This window comes from Trichechus manatus, unplaced genomic scaffold (assembly GCF_000243295.1).
Source record: "Trichechus manatus latirostris isolate Lorelei unplaced genomic scaffold, TriManLat1.0 scaffold00049, whole genome shotgun sequence".
Taxonomy (NCBI): Eukaryota; Metazoa; Chordata; class Mammalia; order Sirenia; family Trichechidae; genus Trichechus; species Trichechus manatus.
Window position 1 is genome coordinate 2,765,600 of NW_004443985.1, and position 12,712 is coordinate 2,778,311.

Genomic DNA, 12,712 nt, shown 5'->3' on the forward strand with positions numbered 1-12,712 from the left:
TACACCCAAAACTAGAAAAATTGGTTATATGTAACAGAAGGAACAGAATGGAGGGAAAATGATGGAAATTAGATTTCTCAGAAAAACAACTTGCTTTACAGTTCTGACTTTAGAGCCATGTAAATTATTATAAAACAAAACTAAGTCCAAACAGGAAAAAGCAACTTATAAAAACTGAAAGTGAGATAAACATTTAATGGTATATCCAACCGCCAACTAAACTACAAAGAGAAGTATTAATTCAAATTACTTTTAAACATAGTAAACACATCCCTAATGAACACATATCCTAAAAGACAAAAGAATTAAAAGAAATCATACTTTTTAAAGTTATTTGTTAATAATCATATAAACAAGTGTATCTACATATACATACATATGCAACAGTTTCAGAAAAATAGCACATATGATAATATGTGTGTATACATAGATACATACACATACACACACATACATGGCATACATATATAATTACAAATAAGTCATTATGTCAATATTGCTAGGAACTAAGATTTTTAGCTTAAGAGCAAAGAGACATAAATATAAAATTAAAGTCGAAACATGGGTAGGAACTCGTTATGCATTGTCTTGGAAACATCTTGTGATACCAGAAGGCAGGAAGTATCAAGGATCACGTTAAAGAGACAGAGGAGCCGATCTAAAAGGGATCCAATGAGTCAAAGAGGAACAATCTGACCATCAACAAGGAAATTCCAGCAATGGAGGGAAGCAAAAGAAATATGTTAAAACCCTAAGACCAGACTAATTCCAAACATATGAAAACAAAACAAAAAACCCCAACATTTTTCACTGGTCTTCTCTGGGGGATGCCAGGATATTTCAGATACAATTCATTATTCTGAAAACTGGTAAGTAAAGACACAGATCAAGCATTTAACCTGCTTTTCCTGTAGCAGCTGTACCACCAGGTAACCAAATAGGTAACATGGGAAAGTTTCTGTTTATAGAAGAATTCTGGCTGATATATGCACAAGAAGTGACAGAATTTGACTATCACCACTGCAGAATTCCTAACGAAATAATACACCCAGTCCAAGAGTCACCAAGACTAACAACACCTGGACTGAGTGACAGAATTACGACAACATTATGCGTCTTTTGATGGAGGCAACAGGAAGTACACGGCACCCTTTATGAAGTACTCTTGTCAATAACTCAAACCTAACTCTGATCAAGCCCCTAGTTCTAACTACTGGTTTACAGGAAAAACACAGGATAGAGGAACAAGTTAAAAGACACCACGGAGATGGAATCCACAGAAAAATGCAGAGTGTGGTAAAATCTACAGGACAAGCAACTTGGTTTCCTCAACAAATATATGACAAGAAAAAAGACAGAGAAAGAGGAAACTAGAGCTTAAAAGAGACTTAAGTGGTTTCTCAATCAAATGTAATGTGCAGACGCTGTTTGGCTCCTACTTCAAACACACCAACTGTTAAACCACCACCAGAAAACATTTACAAGACCACTTGTAAGTCTGAATGAAGACTGGACATTTGATATCAAGGAATTATTATTATTATTATTATTTTTAGGTATAGTGGTGCTGTGGTTATTTTCAAAGAGTCCTTCTCAGAGGTATATACTGAAACATTTACATATGAAATAAGATTAGAAACCTAGCATTTACTTTAAAATCATCTGATGGAGCAAGGATAGAAAAGGTCGTAGAACAGATGAAACAAGACTAGATATGCCTTAATAACTGCTGAAGTTGGCTAGATAGTAGATAAGAATTATCTCAGGTAAAGGGAAGGACAACACACAATACAGGGGAAGCCAGCACAACTGGACAAAACCAAAAGCTAAGAAGTTTTCTGAATACAACCAAATACTCCGAGGGACAGAGTAGCAGGGGTGGGGGTCTGGGGTCCATGGTTTCAGGGGACATCTAAGTCAACTGGCATAACAAAGTTTATTAAGAAAATGTTCTGCATCCCATTTTGGTGAGTGGCATCTGGGGTCTTAAAAGCCAGCGAAGCAGCCATCTATTGGTTGGGACCACCTGGAGCAAAGGAGAATGAAGAACACCAAAGACACAAGGAAAGTATTAGCCCAAGAGACAGAAAGGGCCACATAAACCAGAGACTGCATCAGCCTGAGACCAGAAGAACTAGATGGTGTCTGGCTACCACCAATGATCGCCCTGACAGGGAACACAACAGAGAGTCCCTGATGGAGCAGGAGAAAAGAAGGGTGCAGAACTCAAATTCTAGGAAAAAGACCAGACATAATGGTCTGACTAAGACTGGAGGGACCCCAGAAGACATGGCCCCCAGACTCTCCATTAGCCCAGAACTGAAACCATTCCTGAAGCCAACTCTTCAGACAAAGATTAGACTGGACTATACGATATAAAATGATACTCATGAAGAGAGTGCTTCTTAGCTCAAGTAGATACACGAGACTAAACAGGCAGCTCCTGGCCAGTGGTGAGATGAGAAGGCAAAAAGGGACAGGAGCTGGTTGAATGGATACGGGAAATCAGGGGTGGAAAGGAGGAGTGTGCTGTCACATCACAGGGAGAGCAACTAGGATCACATAACAATGTGTGTTTAAATTTTTGTATGAGAGACTAACCTGAATTGTAAACTTTCACTTAAAGCACAATAAAAAAACAAAGATAATAATTGTTGAAGTTGGGTGATTTGAACACATGAATTCATTATACTGTTCTCGCTATTTTTCTACAAATTCAAAAACTGTATGAAATGAGTTTGAAAGGAAGACATCATTAACAGAGTAGAAAGACACCAACTAGTAGAAGATCTTCGTATCACACATAACTGACATGGATTAGTACCCAGAATTTAAGAACTCGCACAAATCAATAAGAAAATGACAGATAACCTAATCTACTAAGAGGTGAAAAGTATGGACAGGCTCTTCACAAAAGAAGAAAACCATACCGAAGATGAATGAATGAACAAGCAAATAAAAAAGATGATCTGATTACTAATAAGAAAAATACCATTAAAATCACAATGCCAATGAGCTCTCACTACACACCATTCAGATCAGCAAAACATTAAAGACCTTAGTATATCCAGCACTAGGAAGGAGCCAAAGTGATGAGAACGCTCACCCACCGCTGGTCGGAGTGGAGTACAAAAACAATACGGAAAGCAGCGCGGCTTGACCGAGTAAAGAATACGTACAGAACATGTACTCTGTGAAGCACAATTCCACTCTTAGCTGTCTGCTCTGGAGAAAATCTTTCACATGTGTACCAGGAGACGTGTAACAGTGTACAAAATCTGTACACAATACAATGGAAACGAGTGAACCACAGCTCCATACAACATGATGAATTCCACAAACCTTATATTAAGCAAAAAAAGCAAACAGTACAAGAATACTTATACTATGACTGTACCACATACAGTCCAAAAACAAGCAAAATCTAAACAAAATGTTGTTTGGAAACAGATGCCCAGGTGGTAAATGGCAAAGAAGTACAAGAGAATGGCCAACATAAAGTCAGAAAAACCCTACAAAGACCCAGAAAGCCAGCGCGACGGGAGGGAGGAAGGTGTTATTGTGGGGGTGTACAGAGGGGCTTCTGAAGCATGGGAAGCGCCGTTTCTTACCCCGTGTGCCTGGTGCTCAGGGGCTCGTGTTCTGTGCTCTTTGAAAGGGTAGCACAGGGGAGGGGTTAGTGTGCCCACATGAAACCCAACTGCTTGGGTGCTGAGAGGATTAAACGAGCTGACATACAAAAAACATTTAGAACAGTGCCTGGCACTTCGTATTGTATGTGTGCTGGCTAGTAAATACACTGTACATATGTGTTCATTTTACTATTTAAAACTGAGGGGGAAAAAGGAAAGTATGCAGGAAGTCCTGAAGCTGAAACTAACAGCAAGGATCCCCTACTCCCCATGTGCTGTCAGCACTGGGCCAGCATGGTCACGGGCTGAGAATCACACACAGCTGACAGTGTGGGGAGGGGTCTCTGCAGCAAGTCTTCTCTACAGTGAGGGACAGGAAACTTCCAAGCTGGTTTTCTCTTCTTTTTTAAAGACAGGCTTGGAAAGCATCCAAGGCAAGCCCTTTTTAATTTAATTAGGATTTCTACAGTATTTTATGTTATTTCCTAATAAGGAAAAGCTTTTAAAAACACAAAAGAAGGCTAAAAGGCTTTGATGGATGCCCTCATGCCTCCCAAGAGAAGCAGGAAGCGTTACAAAACACTTAGAAAAATAAAACCATTCTTAAGGCACTGAGGCAGTGAAACTCAGCCCATCCTTAAAACCCTCTGTAACTGGCATATGCTATTTAAATCAGGAGAAAAATATTTCCAATTCATTTATCCCCACCTTGAATACAAGAATTCTATGAAATTACTTTCTTCTTAAATCCTGATTTAAAATTAGTAACTGTACAGATTAACTAGTAAAAAATGTCTGCCTTGTAAGAGAGGGTTAGGAGCTGGTTGAATGGAACTGGGGAATCAGGGGTGGAAAGGAGAAGTGTGCTGTCACAGTATGGGGAGAGCAATTAGGGTCACATAACAATGTAGGTATACATTTTTGTATGGGAGACTAACTTGAAATGTAAACTTCACTTAAACTACAATAAAAAAAAATTAAAAAACTGAAGAAAAAAAAAGTCTGCCTTGAGTATTATGCTCTTCTAAGAACTAACTATATGGGATCAAACTGACAACGCAATTTGAAAGATTAGACAGGAACCTTAGAGGGCAGTGAGTTTAGGTTAACGGGGGAGGAACAACTTGGAAAAGGAGGGTGAGAATGGTTTCATAGCTTGAAGAATGTAATCCACATCACTAATTGTACCTGTAGAAATTGCTGAATTGGTGTATATTCTGCTGTGTATATTCTCAACAGCAACAACAAAAAATAAAATAAATTATATTAAAAAAATTAAAATTAGTAACTACAGCATTATTGTAGTAATAAAAATTAGGAAACATCTAAAACCTCAGTCTGTGTGTGTGACAGTGCATCCATGAGATTCAATCAACATGTCTGTACACACACAGAGGGGTCTGGAAAACACACGGAAACTGTCAACTGGGTCCATCTGGAGAGTGGAGGATAAAGCGGGAAGGTGCAGTTCTCACTTACATGCAGCTACATCAGTTTGATTTTTTCTTTTACCACAAATGTATATTATTTTTTGTTTTAGATTACTACTATTCTTTCCCCCAAACTAGCTGTTACTGGTTAATTACAAAGGTAAAACATATCCACTGTAAAGAAAACAGATTAACAAAGAGAAAAATAACATTTATCCTAAATCCACCAGTAAGAGACAACCACAGGGACCTGATCTGCGAGATCATTCTCACCTTTGTAAGGTGTCCCCACACTTGTTGCATACACGTTCTTCTCATATTTCTTCAAACGGTCTTCTAAATTGTGAATCTAAAAATAACAAATACCCGAACAGTATCATAAGACTCATATGGAAACCATACGTAGGGAAGAAAAAGATTTCTGCAGCCGCTAGATGTTTCAAATGCTGAAGACAAAATATACGCAAATAAAATTTATACAAATAGTTTCTTATATATGACATCAAAAGTACAAGCAACAAAAGAAAAAAAAAGATAAATTGGACTTCATCAAATTTAAAAACTTGTGCAAAGAACACTATCAAGAAGGTGAAAAGACAACCCATTCGATCAGAGAAAATATTTGCAAATCATGTATCTGATAAGGGTCTAGTGTCCAAATATATAAAGAACTCTTAGGACTCAACAAGAAAAAAGACAAACAGCCCAATTAAAAAACAGACAAAAGAACAGACATTACTCCAGAGAAGGTACACAAACAGCCAATAAGCACATGAAAAGATGTTCAGCAGCATCATTAGTTGCTAGGGAAGTGCAAATCAAAACCACAAGGAGGTACCATTTCACACCCACAATGATGGCTATGGAAACCCCCGTGGTGTAACGGTTAAGAGCTATAGCTGCTAACCAAAAGGTCAGCAGTTCAAATCCACCAGGGCTCCTTGGAAACTCTATGGGGCAGTTTCTACTCTGCCCTAGAGGGTCACTGTGAGTCAGAATTGACTTGGTGGCAAAAGTTTTAGGGTGGCTATAAACAAAAAACAGACAAGGCAATGGTGTAGAGAAATTACAGCCCTCATACATTACTCCTGGGAATGTAAAATGGTGCAGCTGCTGTAAAAAACAGGTTGGTGGTTCTTCAATAGGTTAAACATAGAATTTCCATATGACCCAGTCATTCTACTTCTGGGTCTATACTCGAAAGAACTGAACACAGGTGTTCAAACAAAAAACTTATACACAAATGTTCACAGCAACATTATTTATGATAACACCATCAACTGGTGAATGGATAAATAAAATGTGGGCTATCCATATAATGGACTATTAGTCAGCCATAAAAAGGAATGAAGCGCCGACACATACTACAACAAAAATGAACCTCCAAAATATCACCTGAATGAAACAAGCCAGACATAAAAGGCCGCACGCTGTGTGATTCCACTGATAGGACACATCCAACGCAAGCAAAGCCACAGACGCAGAAAGCAGGTTAGAGGTTGCCAGGAGGTGGAAGGGGGATAACGGGGAGTGACTGCTTCAGGGTTTGGGGTTTCCTTCTGGAATGATGACAATGCTCTTGAACCAGACCGTGATGATAGTTGTACAACACTGTGAATATACTAAATGTCTCTGAATTGGACACTTTAAAAAGGGTAAAATGGTAAGTTTTATGTTATATGCATTTTATCACAATAAAAAAATTAATACAAAAATTGTTAAGCTAGGACAGTTTTGTAGATTGGAGGATGCTGAAAGAAGAGAATTTTAAAGTGACAATCTTGACAATGGATGGAAAAAGCAACACCACTGGGGAAGCAGAAAAAAATAAAGCCACACTGGAACTTAGGGCTTGTCTTTCTAAATTCTTCTTAAAATTTAGTATAAAAAATTTCAAACACACTCAAATATCGAAAGTATAGTACAACTGATACCCATATACTCATCCTCAGATTCAACAATTATGAAGATTTTTGTAAGAATTTTGAGAGAAGTGGGAAACCCCTGGAGAATGAGCCTTCAAATACAGCCTGCTAAGTTGAGCTGCTATTCCTGCAGAGTCTGGTCGTGTACCAGTGTGTACGGGCCTGTGCATCCTTGTGGGTATATACACTTGGTCTTGTTGAAAATGAATGACTGAATAATGTAAGGACATATCCTATTAAATCATGACAGTCGAACCACTAGGAAAAAGTAGCAAATATTAATGCCAATGTATTTTCTCTCTGATCCAAAAAAAAAGAAAACCTTTTTAGAACTAAAATTATTACCAATTATATAAACAAAAATTGTTATCCAAAATGGTAAGCACTAAAAATAACAGGATGCAAATGTTCTTGTTTAAATATAAGTAACCAAGAATTACAGAGATATCCTCTAGTGCGTTTGGATTTGGAAATGAAATTTTCTGTGTAAGGCAGAAGGATTTCAAAGCTGACGATTAAATCAGTTGTTTTTAACAAATTAGCTAAACGAGTCCAAGTACACACTAACATGATCTAAGGAAGTTAGTCCAAAATACAAGACAGCAGTGAGGCCTGTACCTGTTCTCTGAACTCCTGCTCTTTCAACTTTGAATCACTGATAAGAGCAGTCTTCTGTGCCAGCTGTGCCTGAAATGACAAAAAGTCAGATCTGAAATACACGTGGCTTTCATCATCGTCGAGACACATTTCTGTACTGCTTGGGAAATTCTTGCTAAAATGGTCTCTTTAAGTTAAAACACAGAATGCTCCTGAAAAATACACTGCCTTCAGTCAAATTCAGTGAAGAACCAGTCTTACCTGTAGTTCCATAATTATTACCTGAAAATGAGAGGGGGAAAAAAATCAGTATACATTAAAATCTACAAGTGAACAAACAATAAAATGCAGTAATATGAAATTACAAGGAAATAAGAAATCACAGCTATAGTTTTCAGGCAATGGTCAAATCTGAGATAAGGCAATCTTAAATATTTGCTTTTACGTCTGGTTTATTTTGTTATACAAAATACCCCAGTCTACGCACACAAAGACAGACGGAAGCAAAGGCAAAGGACTGGAAGGTCTTCCACCAGGCTCCCAACAATGGAACCAGGGAAGGGGGATGCCCACGCAGAGGGTAAAGGGAGATTTTCATGTTTTATATTATCTGACTCTTAACAAGAAGAACGTATTTGTGTATTATTTGTGTAATTTTAAAAAATTAAACATTAATGTCTATGTAAAGCACACAGGTCCTGTAGGCATTGCTGAAGCAGTTTCTGGGAAACCTCTCTGAGCTAAAATCAGAACGTGTTTTCCATGCAACCCAGTGCTGGTATGCAATTCAAGACACTCCAGACGCATGAAAAGATGCTCAGGAAGAAACAGGATAGAAATTTATGAAGAATAAAATAGAAAAATATTTCTTAGGGTAGAAATAAAAATTAAGAATATCTTCCCTCTTTTCTAATGATACAAGGACTCAAGACCTTCTGAGAATATTTGAAACATTTCATGGCATCCTGATACAGTTCAAAATGACACTATACGTCACATTCATACTTATTTTGATACTAAGTAACAGCTCATGTTAGACCGTAAAATAAATGTATTTTTGGCATAAACCCACTGCTGTCAAGTTGATTCTGACTCATAGAGCCCTGGGGGCACAGTGGTTAAAACGCTCAGCTGCTAACCAAAAGATTGGCAGTGTGAACCCACCAGCCACTCCATGGGAGAAAGATGTGGCAGTCTGCTGCCGTAAAGACTTACAGCCTTGGAAATCCTGTGGGGCAGGTCTGCTCTGTCCGATAGGGTTGCTATGAGTCAGAAGTCTTCTCATAGAAAGTAATACTTAATAGCATCTGATTCAAGTCATGACCAAATGGGGGGAGGGGAACAAAGTAAAACAACAGAACTTCATGGCTGTTAAAAAAACAGAACGGTCCACTTAGCTAGCTTAGTGCTTACAAATGAGGGATATGTACCAAACGGCACACAGTGTGCGAGATCCATGTTAACTGGCTGTTTAGAAGAAAACCGCTGGCTGGTAACCGGCAGAGTGTAACAAGGCCTCTATAACTCCCAAGGATGAAGGCATGAGCGTGTCCACTGCTTCCTGAGACCCCCCCCCGTGACAGTGCTATGAGGACTACACTGCTTGTGTGAGAACACCTGTGGAGGCAGATGGGCCACAGTAGGGCCCGCGCCCTACGGGTGTGCACTTGGTGGGGTGCACAGCGGAAAAGGAAGCCACGGGGTAAACATGGCTCATCCTTCGGAGCACCAATCTTAATTAAAGACTGGGATTATACAAATGCCTAAATATGCAGCGGCAGCTCACGTCACTCAGCCCAATTTTCCAAAATAATTGCACTGCATCTGCATTTGGCCCATTAACCAAGCAGAAAGGTAGAAGCTGATGTCTTTCTTTATGGTATACAACTTCAAACATCATTTGTATGTGACTACAAGTAAGGATATATTATAGAGAAGAATTTAAAAGTTACATAAATATTTAGCACAAAACATAAAATTCTAAAAATATACTTGCTAGGGACCATTTGTGGGTATGTCTTAGGTTCACTCTCCTCTGCTATTCTTTCCGTGGAAAGGACCAAGAAGCACTGGTGTCAGAGAAATGTCTAGGCTCTGAAGTCTGGCAGATGGGGTTTAAATTCCCATGGCAACACTGTGAGCACTTACACATTTTATTTAACCTCTCTGAACCTTAGTTTCAATGCCTATAAAATGGAAACAAGACTATCTCTCTTGCAAGATTTTTGTTAGGGTTAAATGAAGTAAGTCTGTATGTTAGCAGGTCAAGTAATGAAAATGACAGCGTTTTCAAGGAACGTGTGACGCCAACTCAAGGCCTCTCACTTTATCGCCGCCAGGGTTCTCCTCCTGCTCTTGCCTTTGCTGGTATTTCTTCTGCAGCTCCTCCAGTTGAGTCTGTAGGTCCATGACTTTTGCGGTCATTTCTTCCTCACGAGCCTTTAAGGTAAAAAAAGGGCAACATGTTAATAAATAAACATATCAAAAGAATACTGTAAACAGGGAACACAGTACAGACAAAACTACCTCTGCAGAGGAAGTAAAAGCCTTGTGCGTTTATTGTTTTTATTTTAATTCAGTCCTGTGACTGAATTCAGACACTTTCCTGCATGTCACAATTTTAATTTAATGCTATAGACTATTCCCAGGATTTCACTTTTCCCAACCCACAAAAGTAACCAAGCAGTTTCCTTCCTTTAAACAAGGATTCTCAGGTTTAAGCAACAATTTGGTATAGATTAGTGTCGTGACAATATAGAACCTGTATTTAACGACTTTGGCCTTTTCTATCTTGGGATCTGATTTCCAGAAAACATGCATTAAAATAGACTAGTGGGTATTTTTATACACAGCACTGCTCAATCAGCTGGTAACTCACTGCTCATGGGAAGATGTGGAATTTTTTTTTCGGGGGGGGAGATGGGCTGTATAAATCAAGGGGTGGTTCTTAGTCCTAGTTCAGCAAACCTGCGCCTCTCCTATACATCTGCCTCAAAACCACACCAGAGGTTCTTTGACGTAAAATGTTGAACTAAAATCTATTTTTTAAAAAATTATTAGTTACTGTCCAATGAGTCTGGTAACCACTGTAATTTCTCCATTTGCCCTGAACTTTGCAAAAACAGACAAGGCTGCATTAGAAAAAACAGTATGTGACTTACTGGTCCGACGATCCTATAAAATTTGGCATGCAAATCTGTTCTGTTTTGATCACCCTGCTAAGATGTTGCTGCCTGTCCTTATATCCCCTTATGCTTCGTCGTGGCAGTCGCCATGTTTTATTATACAGGAGACTCAGCCTCTCCTCGCTCTCACAAATCTTGTAATAACCTTTGTGCCAAAAGAACACTTGGAACTGGAGTACTGATCAGATTTGAGCAATGAAGATGACTGTTTGCTGAATAAGAGACTTGGGAAAAGCAACTATCAACAGGTATCTGATGCTGACCTGCCTGAACAACAACAAAAAATACATATAGTTCTCAAAAGCGAACAGATGGTTAGGCCCCATGGCACAAAATAAGGCAATGAACCATGGGACACTTGGAAAACCTAATTTTAAATACCACTGTCATGAAACGTTCTTAGACAAATTGAAAAAGAACAAACCCCTCCGAACATATCAAAGCAGAGATCTCTTGTAACTAGGCTCCTGAGACATCTCCCCAGTGAGGGACACATTAACCTGGTCTCCACCCCCTACAATGCCATCGACAAGCAATCGCAAATACGTTACTGCCCTCAGTCTTGCTTTACTGTTTTTATTCAACCCCGGCATTTCCTGTGTGGGTGTCTGTGTCACCGTGGTCTGGCCTCATTTGAAAGGACTATCCTCTATGTCTCTTCGTTCAGGTAGGCCCCTATGCGTAACATGACAATCAGCTGTGCTGGACATAGCCTCTGACAGCTGGCTGATACCACTCTAACGCAAGCCTTCTAAGAATCACAAAGACTCCTTAATGTGTTATTTCTAATGTAAGAAGAATTCCTACAGTTTTCTTTGTAAAAAGCTTTCTGGTCTTCTTCAAAAACACAACAGTACTGCTTGCTTTGAAGTAAGAACAATAAGAAAAGAAAAACTAGTTAAGTTGGATCTTTATGCATGGAAATTATGTTTAGAAGACCAGTTATCATGCCCAAACCAAATCACGAAACTACAGTGTTAACAAGAAACCAGTTTTGCATCTAACAGAGCTTCAGAAGCTCCTTCCTCCCAGTGAGATTGCTCCGAGGTTGGGACTAGGTCATCAGGCAAGCTGCCTTCCTCGTGAATACAGCTAGTTCCCACCTTCGACGTATATGAGTTACAACAAACCACACTTATGGCCGTCTGTTCTCCTTTTTTGGATATCTTTCTGTTAGTAACAGGTACTACATGCAATCTTGCAGCATGTAATCTGCTGATGTTATCATTCTCAGATGTTCACTCACAGATGTCAAAGATTGGATATATAAAGATACTGTTAATAAAAGGTTATAATAATGAAAACCAAAAAAAAAAAGAGGTTTTCGACTTATGTCAGAACCAACTTACAACAGAGTTGTTAGAATGGAATCCCACTGTAAGTCAGGGACTACCTGTACTCAATCCCTCCTTTGAGTTGCTACCATTCTCTCTTCCCAAATGAATTCTTCTCTGACCTCCATGTGTCACCCGGGTGTCCAGTATGCGGCACGAGTTGGGTTAGGCCCTAGAGACTAGAAAGATGAACAACAAAATCCCTGCCCATAAGATGTTGACAGCCTAGGGCAGAGGACAGATACTTCAATACATACATACACACAGATGTGGGTACATGACAAAAATTACATGTTATAAGTAACAGAAATACTGATGAGTACCAAGAGAACACAGATGCAATTAATTCTACTTAAGATATTACAAAAAACTACAAATATGATGCAGAAAAGTATATTCAGAAAGCTATCTTTGGAATAGGAAAAGAAGAAAAATAAGAATAGATCTCATTCTTATTTCTGCTTGTGTAAGTAAACATTAAAACATTATATAAGAAACTAACAGTTACCTGTGGAGGGAGAAGAGGGATGGGACACAGAACAGAGGAGAAGGATGGGGTACAATTTCCACTGCATACCATTCTCCAAGTATGCCTTTTTACATGATTTT

The 12,712-nt window shown here is 38.9% G+C and overlaps 1 protein-coding gene across 5 annotated transcripts in view; it reads right to left on the bottom strand.

Moving 5' to 3' along the window:
• The window catches only part of GOLGA4 (golgin A4), a 127,821-nt gene that overhangs the window by 23,029 nt on the left and 92,080 nt on the right, over positions 1-12,712 (bottom strand). For all 5 annotated transcript variants that reach the window (XM_023732228.1, XM_023732226.1, XM_012555832.1 and 2 more), the window contains 4 exons: positions 9,910-10,023; positions 7,846-7,866; positions 7,606-7,674; positions 5,336-5,411 (listed from right to left, as the gene is read on the bottom strand). In XM_023732228.1, coding sequence (XP_023587996.1) covers positions 5,336-5,411; positions 7,606-7,674; positions 7,846-7,866; positions 9,910-10,023 — 280 coding nt within the window. The remainder of the gene's footprint in view (positions 1-5,335; positions 5,412-7,605; positions 7,675-7,845; positions 7,867-9,909; positions 10,024-12,712) is intronic.